Below are 21247 nucleotides of genomic sequence, written 5' to 3' on the forward strand. Positions count from 1 at the left end.
GCATCATTACTGATTCAAATCTACAAAAAGCCAAACTCAAATAGATTCATGCTGTTGTACATATTTTATATTCACCTCCACACTGTGCAAAATTAAAATATAGAAAAGACCGGAAGCAGGCGAGTGGCAGACTGACAATGAATGACAGCATGTAAACAGGCAGCCCATGAGGCCCGGTCCATGCTGGAAACAGAACAGTTGACTTTGGATGGATCATTTTCATTTTATTTGAATTTAACCTCAGATATGATGCTCAGATGTAGTCGCTCGCTGTTGGTGCTAAATTCAAAAGTCACTTTCTCCTTTGCACTTCAAAGAGCTCCCAGCTGTGCAAACCTGAATAGAAGAATGAAAGATTAATTCACTTTGTTCAGACCTCGGGCAGCACGGTGGCACAGTGGGTGGCGCTGCTGCTTCACAGGAAGAAGGTTCTGGGTTTGAATCCTTTCTGTGTGTGTGTATGCTATCCCTGTGTCTGCATGGGTTTTCTCCGGGTTCCTCCCACGTCCAACATGTGCAGTGAATTTATCACCCCAAATTGTCCAAAGGTGAGAGTGGTTGCCTGATCAATATACATTTATATTTTACTATTTTATGCATATGTCTCCACGAAACCCGTGATTGAAGGATGGGTAAAAAAAAAAGGCAACAATTACCTGATGCTCCCTATTATTTTGCACATCCGCATACCATTGCAACGTTGAATCCAACAAAGATTTTAAAAAAAAAGTTAACTAAACCATGTTTTTGTGTAAAGTAATGTGGAACATTCACTCCATTATTTATAATCTTGATGAAAATATGTCCGAAGCCAAAATCTTGTTCTTGTTCTTCACTGATTATTTCCTGGTCTCCATTAATACTCTTCTCTGGATCAAAACCATTTAGTAAAGCAGACTGCATATGCATCCATAAAGATATAGGTTTTCAGGAAAAAGAAACGAATCTGTATTGACACCTTTACACCTTGGAATAAGTCGGATTTTCACTGTTGGTTCCAGGGGCTGATTGTTCCCAGCAGTTTAAAAAACAAGAACAAATTGGGGAAAATATACATTAAAATGAACTGCACCCACTTTAAATTGATTATATAAAATGTTAATAGTCTGGGTTATAAAGCCTCTCATTTTCTTCAAAAGCTCAAAGAAATGACATTTAGATTATAAATAACACCGTCACTTAGCATTAGATTCAACCCAACAAGCAAGCAACCTTAAAGTAATCTGTACATTATGAAAGACCCTCTGGGGAGAGAGAGAGAGAGAGCAGAGAAACTAAATGTTGCATGGTGCACGAATAAGTGTGCTCTAAAATGAGCAACATGTTCCTTGGAAAAAAAGGCGATAAAAATAAGTGTTTGACTTGTAAGTTTACAGCACTCAGAATATAAATCAGGACAGAGAAGCATTTCAGACATGACAGAACCTGATTGGTAAAATGATTCTCTCTTGAGCAGTGTAGGTATTAAAACACAGTTTTTCCACCCTGGATGTGTGCCCTTGTGCTCATTGGCTGAAGCCATCAGCTACAAATCATCACACAAAAGACTTGAAACATTGAATAAAATGATAAAGAGATGCAGAAGGAAAGGTATTAACTGAGTGAACAGGAATTGTGTTTCCAATAGTGATTTAAAAGGGCGAGTGCAAATACATCACTTTGCAAGGTGAAAATAATCTGTCAAATGTAATCTCCTAGTGGCAAGATTCCAGGGTTACAACTCAAATGGGAAACTCCTGGGGTGCAGATAGTCCTCTGGTTCAGGGCTTTATATCTCAGCAGCTGCCCCATTCCCGGAGTGGGATTTGAAACGAGTGCCTGTTCTAAAGTCAACAATGCTACCCACTATGCCACCGTGTTGGTGAGGAACCCCCCCAACTGTAGTAATAACAAAAATAATTTGATCCTCAAGCATCCAGGAAGCATGTGTTGGAGATTTCGGTTGTTTTATTTGCGTGTAAAGCCAGACTAGTGCTTCAGAATTTATTCATCCCGCATTAGAGTGTGTGCAGCATGCATCACTTCTTTATTTGATTTTTGCACTTACAAGGTATATCTTGGTGCTCCATCCATAATTTGCGGGCCACTCGTGTTGCTGGAGCCTATCCCAGCTGACTATGGGCAAAGGCAGTGTACACCCCGGATGAGACGCCAGCTCATCGAAGGGCTTGGTGCTACATATTATTTGTAAAATGCGCTACTCGCATCAATTCAAGTTTTAAATTGACAAAATACTTTGTAAAGAAGTGAAGCTGTTTATTATTTGATTTGCTTATTTGCTACTTGCAAATAAATCCCTCAAATAGCATAGTCAGTATTACCTGATGCAAAAGTTAGTGAAGGCCAAAATCATTGAAGTCTGCAAGTATATAGCAGATGAAGTGGAGCACAAAATGTAATAGGACGGAGGGAATTGAGGTCATTCACAAACCGCAGTGCATGCTGTTCTCAGGTTTTTAATCATGTCACAATTTCAAATACATGCAAAATTACACAGGAGGCTCTGCCGTATTTTTAGGTGAAACCAGCACTTTCACTGTGTTGTTTTATGAAGCGCTGCAACAAATAACTAATATTTAGAGCTCTATAATCACAAGATATTAAAGTGGAAAGTTTCTTTTTTCATAAAATATGTGCCTGTGAAAAAAGAAAAGAAAATCATCTTCATGCATTTGTATCTGCTAATCTCCACTCTGATGCTCGTGTCTTTATTCGGGTCGGTTCGGTTCGGCTTTTAAGGGCTCAGTGGCCCTCGGCTTTTTCCATTTGGGTTGATGGAGAGAGAGAAAGAAACACAAGGGGTGGGGAAGGAGTAAAGGATTGATGAACAGACCCATGCAAAACAATAATAACAGCTATAACAATAGATTATAATATGCAGTCTGTTAATTTAAATTAGCTACAATAATAATAATAACGTAATTATACGCTTCCACTATTCCTACCAGACACCCCTGATTGAAGAAACAGACATCTCAGTAGAATACTCAGAACTTTGCAGCCTGCCGGTCTGACTTGTTATAAGATTTGGGTTCACAGAGGATGAGCTCGGCCATCCTCTCTTTTGTTCAGGATAAAGAAGCTCTCCTAAGCACAGCAGCAGTATCATAAATAGTGTGTTTTACATGGCCAGAGGAGAAACTAGCCCGTGCTACAGTTGGCAGATGTTTTCTTACCCGTGGGAGCCCCTGGCTCACATTCATCCTGTTCCACCTCCACGAGGAGAGCCCTGGCTTCCAAATTTAGACTCAGTATATCTCAGTAATTGACTTTCTGCTCTGCACATAAACAGTTGTTTTCTATCAATGACATGCTACAAACTTTTGTTTAAATATAGAGGGAAAAGTTGGCAAGTACAGTAATCTGACTACTATGTTGATTTGCTACTACACTTGCGATGTTTACAGCTATTTTTCACTCGCAAACAGTTTCATGAGATTAGATGGTCAGCATTAGTAAGTTTTAAAAACATATTTGGGCATTGTTTTCTATAGTGGATAGAACCACCAAGGATGTGTGACAGGAAATGGTAAAGAGAGTGAGGGATAGACATGCCACAAACGGCCGTGTGCCAGGATTGAACCCACAGCCTTCACAGGAGGGCCACGGCTCCGTAAGGCCTGCTTTCATGATGGCTACGAGGTTTGAAATGTAATAAAATACATATATTTTTGTTGATAGCTATAGAGGCACATTGTGACAGTTTCACATCAAATACTTGTTCAATCTATCCCAGGCTCAGTGTCTATATGGCCTGCTGAATTATACTAAAATAATGATTCTAGAATTTTCTGTCATGTAAAAAAAAAAAAAAACAGCACGAAAAGCATCCGGTTGAGCCTGCAGCAGACTTTCACACACACTTTCTGTCGGAGCCCAACCAGGCGGTCAACTGGACGGCGCAACAACTGGCTCTCCAACGTGTTTGAATTTCAATAAAATGAAACAAAAATAGACCCTGCATTAGGCACAGCAGTGAAGGATGAGGTGTAGGAGAGTTGCAAAGAGAAAGACAGATAGTGAGCCAGAACAGGAGGTATTATTTGGAAGGTGACAGATCGGGCCCAAGTTCCGAGGATGTATTTTCACCAGGTGTATCTTTATTCTATAGCCAGAGGGCTTTCAGATGGAAGTCTCATGCAGAGTCCGATACTGCAGTTATTTTCACTGCAATATTATAGCTTGGTCCCGTTGTGTCCTATTTATGATATTTATACGTGTGAGAGGGTAAAGCCATTCTTACCTGACAGCATATTCCAATCATGTGACAAAGAAAAAATAGATTATCTGTTAAATACCATAAGCCACAGGTACACAGGAAGCATCCCTACGCAAGCTCATCTTGTAACTACTGCATATTGATGCTAGGCTAATGTCGTGTGGGAGGGCGGACGCTAATAATGGGAAGGACTGACATAGTAACGTATCCTCCGTATTAACTTGTGGAAGAGTGTTTCGTCGCTGTTGTCTCTGAACTGAGGTAGTTATCGCCACACAGCTTGTCACAGTGAGTGGCGGTTTTACGTTTGAACACTGGCTCACCAGAAAACACTGTGATGATGATGACAAGTAGTCAGGAGGAAGGGCTACCTGTAGTCTCGTCTTGCAGTGACAAAGGTTAGTTTTGCTGTGCATTCTCACGTCTACCAGAGCTCTGACAGAATGCTTCACTAATAATTGTGTTTATAGTTGAACACAAGGCTGGATTTTTCTTATAGCTGTGAGGATTATCATGTAGATTATTGCTTTGTGATGGTTTCTGCTCCTGCACGGCAGCGGAGGCACTGATTGGCTGAACGAGGCACACCTGCTCCGTCCACACCTTCTCCTAATCGGATCCTCAAATTCCTTGTTTGATTTGTTTGTCATTTCTGTTCTCCCTTTGATTCTTCTGTTTTGACTGAGTTTTTTTTTTGTCTAGGTTTATGTTTGGCAGTGTTTTTGTGTTTTACGTTTTAGGATGCCTGTCCGTTTTCATTTTTTGGATATAAAGTTATGTATTTTATTATGTTCAAATAATAAAAAAAACTTTTTGAGTTTGTCTGCTCTGTATTTTTGGGTCCAGAACCTAGCTCATCCCGTGATAGTATCGTTATTCATGTTTTAGGGGCAAAAAGAAACAGTTTGTATAAAGATGATCAGATTGAGGTTGGTGCAGACGATCAATCATCTCTAGAATCAGAGTCACTGAGCAGTTATTCTGATGGGACGCTCATGTTTTACTACTGATCAGAATATAAATTATATTGGGTGCCTCTGGATCAACATTTAGGTATTTTATGACAGTGGATTTATGGAAAAGGTCAGGCATTTGCTTCTTTCCTGGGCAGCTTGGACGGTCCTGCAGAGTCATTACATGATTATTTTGCTTCCTGAGTACCTGATGATGTGTAAATGTTGTCATCATGTAAATACTAAGTAAGCTACACAATGATTGACATTAATTTAGTACTGATTTATACAGGACCTGCTACTGTTGTTGAGGGTCATGAACATTAAGTCTAGATGGACAAAGACATCGGGTATGCATTTCTTTTTTGCAAGGCATTTTATTTCCGGTTATGCAGAGCCACAGAGATATTTTAATTTTAATTTTACAGGAGTACAACTTTTCTTCAAGTCACAAGTACAATTTATCCATTCAAAGAAGGATTCAACTCAATGTCTTTTACGGTATTCTTTATGTGCAGTAGTAATACATGAATCTTCTTGAAGACAAGACCTTCTTAATCGTCTCGTCTTCAGCCGCTTATAAAATCCGGGTCATGGGATACCCTGGAGCCAAGCCCAGCCGACTACAGCCAGGAGGCGGGGTACACCCTGCACAAGTCACCAGTTCATTGCAGGCTCACACAAAAAGATTGACAACAGATCAAGATTTTAATGGCAGGAACCCGAGGTGAACATGCTTCTGTCGACAGAAGCCTCTGAATGAACACAAAGCGAACGTTCCCTGGAGCTCAGATGAGGATTGACAGATCAGTCATTCAGCTGCGACACTTTGAAATGTTTCAATTCAATTTGATGATGTAACGGAATGTGGGCAGACAGAGATTCATTGATGGAGATTCCCGGCTGTGGATCAACTTTCTGTGACCTCAGTCGTGTTTTTTCATCGGTTCTCTTCCTGTGCTTTAAATCTCGACATTGACTGATGTCCCCTGCTCTCACTCTGGCAGGCAGCCCAGATGGACAACCTGCCAACTTTGAGATGTACTTTCTGAATCTGGTTGTATTAAAAGGGTTTTCAATCATGATTAGTCAACTTTTCATATCTTGAAAGAGCAAGAATAAAGTGTTCTTCTGTGGTTATAGGAACAGAAAGCATGATGTCTTTAGCGGCCATAGGTTCCCAGTGCAACTTTTCACATGGATTAGATGGACTTTCAAAGTTTTAAAGACTGAGTGCTAATTTAAGGAACATATGAGAATATCATTTTGGACCGCACAGTAAAATCCATTCAATTGTAAGAACTGTATTTGGTCTCATAATGCAATTTAAAGTTAGCCTGAGCACCAAATACAACAAATGCATATAAAAGGCGGACCAAATGTATCCATCCCCCTGAGGCACGGCGAATAAAAAAAAATGATCCAGTTCATTTTTAATTTGTTCCTCGGTGGCTTTTCTAACTCACATCCACATTAAACTGCTGAATTCACAGAAAAATGCCTGGTTGCAGCTAAAAGCACAAGTGCATGACAGAATGTTACTCTCAGTCTATAGTTGAACATTCCTCTTGTTATTCAATACTAACTCCGGATAGTATTATTCTGGCCTCCAGCACAACTGTGAGGAACCTGGCATTTCATCCTTTGGGTAGGTCCCTTAACACACATGTAACATCCAAGAGTTGACTTCATCAATTTTTTCTTTGGTTGCTTCAGAATAGGAGTTGGCAAAGCACTTTTAATTTTTTTTTCGACCTACGGGGAGACCCCTGTAGGTCTTCTTCAAACACATCCAGCTTCTCCTGAAATCGGCTGTTAACAGTTCACACTTGGTCATTGTATCTTCTCATTAAGATGAGAATGGATGGCAACAAAACAAATGCCACACGAGCCATCGTTTTCTCATCTGGCCTTTCAGCTCTACTGAAAGTTGTTACCTGAGTGGGCATAACTTGGTCAAAATCTTTGTGTTTTGTTTCACTTTTAATGGGTGCCACGGTCTCCAAGCATGTGAGACACTATGCTTTGGGCTCCCAGAGGGAAGAAAGAACTTCAATGAGTCTGTCCATTCCAGGTTGAATGCTCTGTCTTCACTGGTGTGCTCTCTTTTCTTAGACAACACCATTTCTTTGATTTCTCTCTTCCCTACGGCTCGGCTCTGTCTCTCTCTGTCTCCATCTCACTCGTCTCTTCGTCTTCTCGCTATGTACTTTCATCGGTGCCTTGTCTCTTAACTTTAGTCTGTATGTAGATCTGCAAGGATTTGTGCAGGGAATGTTTTTGCTTACGGTAGTAGCATCATGTGGGTTGGCTTAACTTGCAGGCAATTGGTCTATGCATTTCCTTAGCTGTGTAACCAATACTGTAAATACTGGAAAAAAAAAGCTTAACCAGTTAAAATAGAAATGTATTATAACTTGATCTTCATCCAGGATAGATGTAAAGAAGCTTCAGGACTTCAGGGTCAATGGTGCAGAGTGATGGAGAATTTCATTTGGCCTTTATTTATCCAGCTGAAGCCGATTGAGAACCAATTCTCTACAATGATGACCTGGCTTTAAAGGTAACATTTAAAAGGTACAGAGCAAGTACCTTAGAAATATATATTTTTAAATATTCCTTCAGCAGGAGGGATGCTGTGTGGCAGAGTAACTGTCTGTCTTCCTGCTACTCTGGTTTGAATGGCTCAATGTTGTATGTTATTCTGAAAGTCATTTTCAGAACAAAATGACACACACTGACCTTCATGTGTAATTGTTTAAGAATACTGGGTTCTCCATTAATGGTCTTCCTGGTGTGTTCTCATGAAAGCTTGTTCAGACAAAAGGACAAGCGCCATGAATCCCCCCATTTATAAAGCCATCCAGACCGCTATTACAATGTTCACTCCGCAGTTCACTGCACAAAAGGCCAGTTTATTATCCTTAAATGCGGTCTTCTTTATTTCTTACCGCATCATTATATTTGGCCTTTGTCTGAGTCTCTGCCTCTCCGCTCTTTGCGGCTTTTGGCTCAGTTGCTGGAAGATAATCGGTGTTTCTCACATGAAAGGTCGAGTCTTCGAAAAAAACAAGTGTAAGCTTTTAAAATGCTGCTGAGCTACTGGAACGGAGGAGAGCATTAGTGGCACTAGAAATTCATAATTAGGGGAAAGAGTGTTGAATTTTAAAGAATGGATATTTCAATTGTGTAAATTGAACAGTTTTATGCATGAAACCAACCCAACCAACCTGCACATACATATTTAAAAAGTAGACATGTGATCATGAAAATAGACCTTGAACTACCCCTAAATTAATCTGCTGATCATTGGAACCTGCATAATTATCAAGATATGTTGACACTGATAGATATATAGATAGATGATAGATAGATATACAGAAGATGAGTCAAACACAATGATGATGATGATGAATATATTTATTAGATAGAATGTTAGAGTACAAGTACAGTCAAACAGTAGTATGTATTACAGTACAAATACAGTCAAACATCCTGTCTAAGAGGAGCATTCCCAAAAAGCCCTTGCGGTCTTGTTTCGGTTGAAAGTCCTTAGTACATAAATCGATATTTAACAATACAAATAAAACTAATATTAAAATACTCAATTGATGCAAAATAACAATAAAACAAAAATAAATTACACCACAGATGCAAAATAACAATAAATTAAAAAGACACATAATATGTACAACGTAAAAAAAAGGGGGGGGGGGATTGATCCGGAGAGAGTCGTGATGACTATCTCCGTTTCTGCCCCCCTGAAAGGTGAATTTTTAGGGCCGTTTTGAATGAGGCCAAAGAGGTGCATGTTTTGAGGGCAGGAGTCAAACAGTTCCACCCTTGGGTGGCAGTATTGTAAAAAGATGAATTCCTCATTTAGTTTTTATAGGAGGGTCTTAAAGGGAACAAAATCTGCTTAATGCAATGTTCTGATGACTGGAATATTCATTGGAAAAGTTGATGCCGTTAATATAGTGAAATATAAAGCGCTTGCTAAAAACATAGACTAACAGCAAAACTACATCACACAGAATCCCTGAGTGTAAATCAGTTTATTAAACATAAAAATCTCAAATGTCTGATTAACAATGAGCTTGAGAAGAGATCTTCAAGAAACAAATAAATGGTTTCATATTATTCATCTCTGGTTTTATTTCATGGCTTTTCTATTTTCAATAAAGTTGGGAAGTGCGGCAAATAAAAAAAACGTATCTCCTTTCTTGCTCCTATCCCTACGTAAGTATAGAAGAAACGGGCCAAATGTAAATAAATAAAAATAAACTAACCCTGTAAATTATACAGTCAGGCAATACTGGGTAAATAAATCACCTTGGAGATGTATCACTGGCTGAAGTGAGCATCCTTCAGCTCAGACTTGTCCTTAGAGATAATGTGGGCAGCTCACACATCTGGATGTGGCTCAACAGACGCCTCTTTGTGTTGGTCAGACCCAGTTCAGGTGGTTCAGGCATCTGATTAGAATGAATCTTCAGTGCCTCCCTTCGGAGGTTTTCTGGCAATGTCAAATAGGATAGAGACCCCCCCCCCACCCCACCGAGGAACCCAGAACTCATTGGAGTGATTTCATATCTTGGATTGATGGATGAATTACTCAGAAGAAGGATCTGGAATTTAAAAAGAAAACGGCTGCAGCTGCAACTTAATCTCCTTCAGTGTTAGATGCTGTACCTTCACTTTGAATATCATTATTAAAAAGCCCTCTTTAGAGCTAAATGGACAAATGTGAATTATTAGAAAGTAACTTGTATTTTTGAGGATTACATCATTCCCATATGTCTCCAAAATATTTTACCATTTGTCAGACCTCGGCTCACCTCAGATGTGTAGCCCTCCTGACCACAGGCTCCCACGACGAGCTAAAATGAAATGCCTTTCCTCCACACACTCTGTCTGCTTCATTAGCACCGACCTAATAACTCACAGCCGGGAGAGGGACGCGGTGACAGCAGACCGATGCATGCACCTGGCATTTTATGGAATCTTAAAACTGTTTAAAACTAAACTGTGTGTCACAGTTAGTCCGTTTGAATGTGTTTGTGTTTGCGTTTATGTCTGTGTATGAGAGACATAATATGCAAATAAAACAGACATTTGCATGTGGTTTATTCAAATGATATTTACAGCAGATTTTCTTTGTTCACTCTTCTGGAGTTTCTTTCTATCTCTCACTGTGTGTGTGTGTGTGTGTGTGCGTGTGTGTTTATGTGCCAATCCATAAACAGGAGGATTATATCTGCAGCCTAGCCTCATTTGCAGTGACATTTACTACTTAGTATGCACCAATTTGAAAGCTTATTCTTTAAAATGAGTGAAAAAACTGTGACATTGTGACAGGAGGTTGTTAAAGGAGTTGAACCGATTCTCAGCAGAATGCGTAGATATGTGAGGCACTAACAGTCAGCCAGAGACGTCTGGCCAGTTCCATATAGAGTGCAAAATAAATGTTAAGTTACGATGTTTTACTGAATGGAATGATTTATTTTATGTGAATATTTTAGCATGAGCAGCCACCATTGCTAGCAGTCAAAGAGTGCCAGATTGTGCAAATAAAACTTCATGGACAGAAAATCCATGGAAACTTCCTCTAACTATAACAATCAAACACAACAGCTTTCAACATCTCTGTTTAATTGGGATAGTTTTCTTTCTGGATTGATGGGTAATTGACTTATTGCTAATTGACCGCCCAGCTTGACAGCTGGTTGTGTGCGGATATTACTGGCATGCCGAAAAGACGAGTTGGGGGGGACAAATGTTTCCCCTCGGTCTCTGCCTCTCTCGTCCTATCTGTCCTTTTTCCTATCTCTCCTGGACCCCCCATCCCTAGCCTAAAAGCAGCCGCACCAGAGCAGTGTCACAAAATGCCATAACTGTGTTCCTCTCCATTTTAAGGCACGTTCCTGGAATAGAACAAAATTCATAGCGTGTAAAGTGGAAGCTAGACCCCAGAGGCTAGCCGCTTCACTAGCATCCTCTATTCATTCGCAAAGGTACTTAAGCTAGCTGCTACATGGACACACACACACACACACACACACTGGCTCTTCAAACGGAAAGGAATGGGAACGCTTGCATCCAGTGTGTGAAGAGAAACAGGCTTTCACGTGAATAACATAAATATTAATGCACACGCTTGTTTGTATCGAGCAGCATATCATGCCAGTTCAGATTTCACTACTCTTCCATGCTGAAGCCAAAATACTCTCTTCTTGGTTATTTATTGATAGCAGCCACTGGAATAGTTCAGTATCAAATAACATTGATATTTAGAGTGGAAAATATCTGCTTATGCAATTTAAACAGTAAAACCCCCAGAAAACCTTGATCATGATGTCTGTGCAGGTTCTCAGTCATTCAGGTGATGAGAGCAAAAAGAAGAGTCAACTGGACTTGTTCAAGTTCGATCGAAGACGTTTCACCTCTCATCCAAGAGGCTTCTTCAGCTCTGAGAGACTTGAACAAGTCCAGTTGACTCTTCTTTTTGCTCTTCGTGACTTGATGAGGATACTTTTCAGATTTTATTTTATTTTATTGCTGTGATCAAGATATATACAAAATACTGTAAATGTCAGATAAACTATGAATAAACATTAAACCTGAATTATTCAGATCTCTCTCTCTCACACACACACACACACAACATCCTGATCTTATCAGGGGCTTTTCGACAGCGAATGAGCAATGGCCTGTCAAAGAGGCAGAGTGAGAAAGCGCACCGCATTATGCAGAGAGCTGAACAGTGCATGCACTTCAGGAAGCGCTTGTGCCCATGTCTGAGTACGGTAGTTAATTACTGATTGCACTCAAATCCCAGAAATTCCCCGGAATGTACTCCTTTTTTTCCCCTCTTGCAATGTGTTGACAGCCAGCCAGTAAAAAACATATTATTTGTAGGTGGAGGTGCAAGACTACATTTCTGTGCCATAACTGCTCCTGATTTTGCACACATACCCACTTGTGATAAGTTCTCTTTTCCTGTGGAGGCGATACCACTGTAAATCATGAAATCATTAAATGGGTGCAGACAAGAAGAAATCTGCTGGCACACTTAAATAAAACCTTAAGGACAGCAAAAAATAAAAGCACAAAAACACATGTATTTTAAAGATGCTAAATGGACAAGCCCTAAAACTGTAAGACAGGCTTATATCTTCAGATACCCCTTGGTGCTCCGTAGATGTTAACAGCACTTGTCATGTTACATTGCCCTTCGAAAGGTCACACACAGCAAAATTGCCCTTGCAATGGTACAAAAATGGCCAAACAGGCATTGCTAGACTGACAAAGCAGACAGCAACCACCCCCGGGTCCTCTTGCCTTTAATGTGACGCAGCAGTGGAGAGTTCTGCTGATTCTTAGGGATGTAAAATGTGTAGGATGCTGAGCGACAGCCACACGCTCACACACACACACACACACACACTGTATTTGTAGCTCCGCGGCTCCGAGCGCAGGAGGTCTTACCGTCCTCCTGTGAGTCATGTAACTCTAACCATGCAAAAGGCATCTGACGCTATGAGAGGCAACGAGGCTAATGAAACCCCTCAGGTGATTGTGCACACGACACAGACACATTGTGGTGGCCGCTGTGACTCTGCTTTCTCAGCTGGCTCTGTTTTGTTCATTCCCTCTCATTGCAGATTCTCGTACGTGCTGAAATCCACAGCACTCTGATTATCAACACATTTTTAATTCTAATAATGTGATGCGAAGCGGATCTCATTGATGGAACCAAACTGCTCTGCAGTTCCCTTTAAGTCTACAGAGGAGCCACGTAGCTGTTGCTTTCCGCACAGTTTCAGCAGGAGTAGAAGCCCCCCCCCCCAAGCTAAGCCAAGCAAACATAGCAATTAGTTCCCTGAGTTAGAAGTAGAACATCTATCATGAGTATTATCTTGTTGCAGCCACGGCAGAACAGGAACTGTTTTTAACAACTGGACAGGACGATCGCTAAATGTTCCTCGGTGCCTGGTGGTGTCCAAAACAAAATGTGTGTGCACGTTAGCCATAATATTGTTTATATAGCATTCATAGTAGGGTAGAATATTAAAATGTCCCTTTTGCTCCGAGTAAAAGTAAAAACAATTCGCATTGCTGTAAAACATCAGCAGATTTTGTTTTCATTTCTTTTTGTTATTATGGAAATTAAAGTTGAGATGAGCGACTAAAACACATTTACACTGTAAGCACATTTAATATTCTGTACACCATCTGATTTGTGTCTTTGGCATTTGAACGTCTCCACTGGGAAACTTCCTTAAAGGAATTATACCGACAAATTGTCTAGAATTGTGCAGAGGTCTTTGTAAAATGTCATCTTGGCACGTGTGCAATGACGAACGTGCTCGGGGTGAGTCATAGTGACAGTGTAATGATGACGGCCATCACTGACTGACTGCCATATAAGCAAGCACAGGAGTTGTGCTTCTTCGGAGCAAATAGGTTGACCGTAATTCCACATTTTCTCTGTTTCAGTCATGAGCACTAAATTATATCCCGTCAGACATTAGCCATTTGAAAATTCATAATTTTTGTGTCAAACTCAACTATGGGTTGAGAGAAATAAAATGTGCAGTTTATTTGCCATGCTGGAGATGAAAATGGCACACACAGATTGGCTCAGTGGTACAACTGGTGAGGAGAAGGTGACATGTTATAAATCCACTCTTTCTTCTGGGGACATTAGACAATAAATTAATGTGTTTCTTGTGTTGACTTGACAATTTCTTATTCAAGTGGACCAGCAAACCTGGAATTGTGAAATCTCCATCCATCGATGCCTCCATACCATACCAGCCAGGTATGTGTAGCTCCTAATGGGGCATACCAGGTTATTAACCGGCTACATGAGGCATGTACGTTCTCCAGAGACCTCTGAGTCCACCTCTTGGGTCTTCATCTCAGTTGGACGTGTCTGGAAAAACTTCAGGTGCCCTGGAGCCGTCCTAGCCGTATGCTTGAACCGGCGCATTGCACTGAATGTTAAAGGAAAGCTCTGCTTCAATCTCCATCAAGACTTCCATGCTTCTCATCTTATCTCTAAGGCTGAGCCCAGCAGCTCAAATGGGGGGGAGGGGGGGGGCTCATTTCGGCTGCTTGTTAGCTGCAAGATCATTCTCTCGTCAGTAGCCAAGAGGTATTTGCCCCTGTATCCCACGTCTAAGCCCATTGCATAAAAACCAGTACATATCATATCTATCAGCCTTGCTAATGAGAAATAGTGAGCATCTTAATTAAATGGAATCGTACATGTGAATTTGTATACAGCAATACCTCGACATACGAGAGAGCTTTGACATATGTGTTCTGAGATGAGAAATATTTTGCTTTGAGACACGAGTAACTTCTAGGCTTTACTGTATAGCATTCATCCTACAGCTATTTTCTTACATATATGGACCCAAAGACCTGGTCATTACATGACCTCAGAAAAAAAGCAGAGTGCAGAGGAAGTAAAAAGCATTGCTGCATGATGATAAATAAGAGATTCAAGAAGTCAGATATTTAACGATGGATCACGTATCAATTCCTTCCAAAATGTAGCGAAGAACATTTGGTGTTGAACCTGATCCATGGGCCAGGTCACTGGGACTAAACATCAGGACAACCTGCGAGGCTGCCGTCACACACAACTTCCTGGAAGTATCCTCCATTTCTACTGGGGTAAACATCTTGCTCAATCCTTTATAGCACATTTCAGCCAGTCCCAATGTTAATAATCCTAAACCTTTGAGTCTTTGTAGTCAAAGGTACAGGAGCATACATCTGACACACACTTCAAAGGCCACCCTGGGTATCTTAGATAAATTACTTTGTTGCTATTCCATTGCATGGCGCAGTCAGTGCTAAGCATTACTCGTATCTTTGTAAAAATGTTTCATAATTTAAGAGAATTTCATGTACCTATGCGTCACTGTCTAATCGGCCCTTGGTTTATTTCAACTTGTGTGTTGACTGTGTAGTAGAGTAAGATCAGCTTGTATTCATAATGGACACGCAACGGGACGAAGACGAGGAAAGAAGAGGTGGCAGCACAAGCGCCAACATGCATGGCAAGACATGACGAGGGAAAGGGACGACTGAGTTGGAGAGAGATGGAAAAAGCACAGACACCAACGCACTGCAGGCTGGCTGTCTCTTCCTTAGCACCCCGTCAGTCTCTATCGGCCTCACATTCATTTGTGTTGTATGGAATGCGCTTTAAGGTGGCACTCGGAGTGTGGGCCTGTGTGCAAGAGTGGGAGGTAATAGTATAGTGGTAGCACATATGGCAATCTCAATTTGTGACTCTTCTGTTTTCTCCTTAAAGAAGTCCAGGTTAAGTGGCAGGAGGGTGTCAATAAAGATCTCTGACACACACAATCTCAAAAGGTACTGAACACAACTGTACCATTGTACGCGCGCTAAAACACTTGTAGGGAGACGTCCGCCTGCGTAAACAGGTGTTGGGACAGTATTGCACTGTATAAATATGCCAGTGTTGGCCTGCTTTCCCTGTGCAGCATCATTTGCATTTTTAAAGACAAAGCTGGGCACGCGCTACAATTTTCAACAGATAGGAGCAGTTCAGACGCGGTCTATTTTTTCCCCTCCTGTATCTCAGTCTCATTTGGTGCTATTTTGGGAACAGCTGCTAAATTTAAGCAGCTTGTTCTGCAGCGGCCTCTAGTGGCTCTGACAGGTTTTCATTGACGCGCGATGAGACTGATCCTGCCAAACTTCGTTACAATAGTGACCCCTACTGGCCATAATGTGGTACTTCATCCTGAACGCATGCAAATGATTTAAATGTAAAACTTTCTCCGTCTGTACGCATTAATCTCATTAGTTATGCTCATTTCTCAACTGATTCCGCTGACAGTCGGATTATGTGTTGCTTAGAACAGGACATATTAATCACGTTACAGTTTCACGTGATTCTAAACTAATCAAACTCTGACATCATTAGTCCCTGAACGTAATCTGTTACACGTGTTCTAAGACGATGATAATCGTGTGATATCCCTCCAGCTTATTCATGACATCAAGTAACTATATGTTTGTGATATAAATGGATATTGGCAACTGCGTTCTAAAAGGTCTTTGAGATTTAATTTCACAGTATAGGTCACAGATTATGTTTGGAAACACCTCGTAAAGAGGCGGATAAAGACACAATTAAAGTGTTTTTCAGTCTATTCCATATAATCCTCTTGTTCGTAAATGCAGCAATGCATGTGTGTGTGAGAGAGACGGCCCCTGTGGGCAGGGCATAGTTCCTGAGGTAGTGATCAGGGCCATTGGTGACACCTGGCCTCGTTGTTGCGGGCATAAAAGGCCATGACCAGTGCCGTGCTCTTGCTCCTCTCTTTCCCTGCAGGCGTGTCAGCCTGCAGCCCGGTGCTGTGCTTCGTTTGGGTTGTTCTTTCTGTTTATTCAGGGCATTTTGTTCTGAATAAATCGCTTTTGTTTCCTTTGCATGGCGTATCTCCCTTTTCTTTTGTCATGGCTGTGAGAGCCAGGCTGTGACAGAAGCTGTTCCTCCTTATTTTCTGATGGTCTTCTCTGGGTGGTTTTCCTACATCTCCTACTGTGGGGGAGATATTTCTAAAGGCCACTCAAATGTAAACCGAATTGTTGTGCATCCTGACCTGAAAGGGAGAGGGAGACCGATCTGAAATACACATTTTATTTTGTCAACCATCGAAAGCTGATCTGCCAGCTGTAGGACAGGTGCTTAATGTATTTGAAAAACAGCAGAAACTTGAAGAAGTCAGTAGATTTTTATGAGTGTCCTGTGTTTTGGGTGTTTTAGCTTTCAAAAAAAACAAACACAGAAGACAAAGAAGAAGAAAAACGCAAGACTCAATTTATTTCCAAATGCAATCTTCCTTAGGCTAAGGAACAATGGCATCACATCATGGCTCAAATCTGAAATTATGGGATGCACAATATAGATACGTACATGCAAAACATATTAAGCAGATCAACTTTAGACGGTAGCCTACTGATGATTTTAGTGAGTAACGAGATGCTAACTTAATATGACTACTTACCAGGTGGGAGAAAACAGTCAACTATAATGAATGAAACCTATCAATCTTTTCGTGTTCCCTTTGCCTCTCAATTCCTACATTTGAGGTTCAATTGAGCAGATCTTCTCTTTTATAGTTTATTCAGGCATTCATTATAATTTGTCCCATTTGTATTTTCTTTTTCTTTTTTTAATCAGACAAACAACGAACCCCGTCAACCAAAATCCTCACAGAAGGCTTATTTTCCTGTGATGCTATATCAGAAACAACCACTAGGGGACGTAGGAGACATGTAGCATGACTTGCAGACAGAGAAGCTGCCACTCACATGATGTCCTTTAAACACACAAAACCGCTAACATACCCAAACACCATGAGATGGAATGAAACAAACGGTGACATAAACACATCTGCAGTGCGAGTGACAACAAACAAGTGAGCTCATCTTCTTGAACGTTCTTCCAGTGAGCTTCACAGACCGAGTCACTTCTGCCAATCTGTACTTCATTAGGCCGCTTGCTTTGTCCCGTCAGGCTGTCACTTCCCTCTGCCTGGCTTTCCTGATTAAAGCCGGAACCTCATAAATTTGCTGCGGTCCACGACCAATTTCCTGATTGCATCAAAGTCACATGGAAGTTGTAAGCTGCTTTCGTAATGGCAAAATAAAATAAATAAATAAATAAATAAAAAAATAAAAAAGCGCAGCACATGGGATCTCCGGGCAGCCTCGCTCGCCGCTAAAACTCGGCCCGCAGCGGCGAGCTGGAAATATCCGGAGGAGTTTGGCTAACTCAAACTTTGCGATCATTAATATTGACGAGCGAGGAATAAAATGGTGATGGCAGAGGAGCACAAATGAGTGAACTTTTCCCTCGTGAACGTTAATTGTTAGTCTGTGTGCGCAAGCTAATAAGCAGGTTAATACGGACGCCGTTGCGACAAGTTAACTGAGGCGATGGTTTTGCATCGCTGATGATAGTCAGAAACATAATGATTAAACGAAAGGTAAATATTATAAGCAGCAGTTTCATGTACGTTATCATTAATTACAAGGCTGCCTATCTATTATAGATAAACGCTGCTGTGAGTTCACATGAGACAGTTGCGACACCTGAACAACTCCATAGCGGCCATAAACATGTAGATGACCACCAGAGAAGACGACAAACTGTAATTCTGTACAAACAAAAGATTGTTATAAAACTGTGTAGACACTTAAAAAAAAGAGAGAGACCGGAGTAGTAAAAGCCAGGACAGTAATAACGGGCACTAGCTGTGAGGTTGGACATTTTATAGGTAGCATTTATGGTTTGTCTTGACTCTTTGGCCAGTGTTTGGTGGGAAATGGAGCTGGCGTTAAACATGAAAGACAAACGAGTTCACCGGTAAAAGCGTAATAACTAAAACTGTACAGGTTTATATATTTGATGCTTTATTTTTGACATATAAAATTAAAGGTCATTTGTTTTGAGCAAACGGACTGGAAAGCGTCAGTGGATGAACTGCATAGCATGATTTAAGCCCTATCAAAGGGATGTTGAGAAAGAATATAAATACACTTTGTCAGAACATTAGTAAGTACACAATATATACACACAGAGCCATACATCCATGGTCCCTAAAAGGTTGTCAAAAGTATCCTAACAGAGCAAAAGTTCTGTGCAAAACAAAACAACTTTGCTAGACTTGAATGCACCAAAGTGTCTTAACAAGCCAACTTCTCAACCTATAGCCAAACGCTATGCTTTTTTGCATACATATTTGGATTGGCTGCTTTGCTAAATTAAAGTTTTTAATGATAATTGTTTGCATAGGAATTTCTTTTTTGTACTTTCTTTTCACACAAGTATCAGTGTTAGAGATTTACAGTGACAACCTTGATTGGCTAATGCAATATTTCAAACAGAATAAATATGTCTACACTGTGTGGATCTGTGGTTAGGAAATAGGAGAGCGATTACAGCGTTATTTATTGCTCTGAAAGGCAAGAGAAGAGCACACAAATCTGTATTAGTCATTTTCAGAGGGGAGTTTTTGCGGGATGGGAACGAATAGAAGGCTTTAGTGATGTGCTTTATTAGGCCTGAGTTGCTGAAACACTCCTCATCCACAGTGTAGCGCATTCCTATATAAACTAAAGCCCAACACAAGGCACTGCATCGCATGAAGACCAAGGCTTGAGTGAAAAGTTGCATTTCAATTACATTATTGTGCCATGTGCAGGTCCTCTCCAAGCTCGGTTACTCCAAAAGTAAAGAAGAAATAACCAACTGCTCAGTAACGGCCTCCTCTTATATAGATAACCATGTAAACAGTCCTGAGGGGCAAGAGAGCATCTAGCTTGTTGGTTTTTCTAATCCTTGCTGTGTGAAAAAATGCATTTCTAATCTGACTGCATGGAAGTGCTCTGAGATCGCGCACGCCTTGTGCTGCAGATAAAGCATCCCATAAATGTTGCCCACGTGTCCTGTGTCCATTCTTTGAGTATCCTCCGAATAGCATTTCAAGAAAGTCAGTGATAATCCTTCTTTTTTTATGACAGGTGGTGCATGCTGTAGCCCAGCGGCCCTGCGTACAGGCCTAATGGAGAAATGGGCAGTAGGGGTCTGTGGGGGTTGTGATAAGCAGAGTATGTTTGCCCATACAAAGACATGGCGCCCAGCGACAGAGGTAACATAAAGCCAGGGTGCAGTCCTCCAGCGGCGGCCGCAGCCACCGCTGCCGTCTTGGCGTCGGCAGCCATCTTGAGTTTCTCCAACTCGGCCTCCTGGAGCCTCTTGGCTTTTGCTCGCCGATTCTGGAACCAGATCTTCACCTGGGTCTCTGTCAGGGTCAAAGAGGAAGAGAACTCCGCCCGCTCGGCGATAGACAGGTACTGCTTCTGCTTGAACTTTCTCTCCAGGGCCAGGAGCTGAGACGTGGTGAAGGGAGTGCGGGGCTTTCGGTTGGTCTTGTGCTTCCTTAGTGAACAGGCGGGATTGGCGTGATCTGGGAGATGACACGGAGATTTAAAGAATTAAGGGAATTCATCTGAACACGTGCCTAGTGGGTCGATAAACTGGAGAGCCTCGAAAGAGATCACTTCAAGTTTGTATTAATTGATTAATTTCAAAGAACAGGTCACATGTTGGATGCACTTCTTCATCCAGCCCCCCCCCCCCCCCCCCACCACCAATATTAAAATAAAACGGTTAATTGCTTCACTTCCTGCACCATGCAACGTTAAGTGTATAAACTGCTTTAAAAAAAAAAGTATTGATGTAACCCTCCAAATGTTCCCTACCTTATAAATGTATTTGAAACTTGTCTGATTTTAATGAAAAAGTAAAAAAAAAAAAAAAAAAAGCTGATAATATCACAGTCGTGTAAAATGAACTCACGGTGCTGCGTGGAAAACGCGCTCTGAGTGACCCACGCTCCGTAGTCCTCCGACTCCTCCGACTTTACCGGCGACGACGGCTCCGCCGTGAAGCTCTTTCTGCGTGCCGGGGGGAGACTGCACGTCTCCCGGCACGCGTAAAGTGAGTTCAGCCCTATCGGAGACACCGCCACGCAATCTCCCGCAGGTTTGCAGCAGACGCCGCGGCCATCCGCCTCCTTCCCGGACATGAGAGCCTCCACGCTGAACGGGTGACGCCGACGAGCTGTTACCGGAGATGTCTCCTGCTCCGCCGCATCCGGACGGTGGCTCTCCTCCTCGGAAGAACTGCAACGCAAGTCGTTAAAAGTCGCAGGAGAAGCCATGCCTCTCCCTCCCCGCTGGTCTTATCCGAAAAGCTCGACAAGTCCACGCGTGACGGCCGGCGGACAGCTACCAAGACGCGCGTCGCCGGGGCCAAATGTTGTGGAGCTGTCAAGTAAGGATGTGGGGTGGGAGTGCGGAGACGCGCCGTGTTGACACAGCTCAGCTTCGACCAATCAGTGGCGCCCGAAATAAAGGTTGAGTTGCGATCAGATGTTGCCCTCGAGGAAAAGTTGTTTTTATCCTTTTTTTTTTTTTTTTTTTACTAATTCCATCATGTGATTAATTCCGAACT

At 41.6% G+C, this 21247-nt stretch overlaps 1 protein-coding gene across 1 annotated transcript; it reads right to left on the minus strand.

The window, feature by feature from the left end:
• Window positions 1-19743: 19743 nt before the first annotated feature.
• Window positions 19744-20954, minus strand: LOC137900747 (homeobox protein MSH-D-like). Its single transcript, XM_068744881.1, has 2 exons — window positions 20591-20954; window positions 19744-20198 (listed from the first exon to the last, which is right to left on the minus strand). Exons 1-2 carry the CDS (start codon window positions 20952-20954, stop codon window positions 19744-19746), a joined length of 819 nt encoding a protein of 272 aa, XP_068600982.1.
• Window positions 20955-21247: the final 293 nt, after the last annotated feature.

The sequence above is a fragment of the Brachionichthys hirsutus genome, chromosome 10 (genome assembly GCF_040956055.1).
Source record: "Brachionichthys hirsutus isolate HB-005 chromosome 10, CSIRO-AGI_Bhir_v1, whole genome shotgun sequence".
Classification (NCBI taxonomy): Eukaryota; Metazoa; Chordata; class Actinopteri; order Lophiiformes; family Brachionichthyidae; genus Brachionichthys; species Brachionichthys hirsutus.

Bases quoted from the DNA above. Each gene is read 5' to 3' on its own strand.
- LOC137900747 (XM_068744881.1), bottom strand. From the start codon at position 20,954: ATGGCTTCTCCTGCGACTTTTAACGACTTGCGTTGCAGTTCTTCCGAG. The intron at 20,199-20,590 runs GTGAGTTCATTT...GTCATCTCCCAG, and splicing joins CGCGTTTTCCACGCAGCACC to ATCACGCCAATCCCGCCTGT.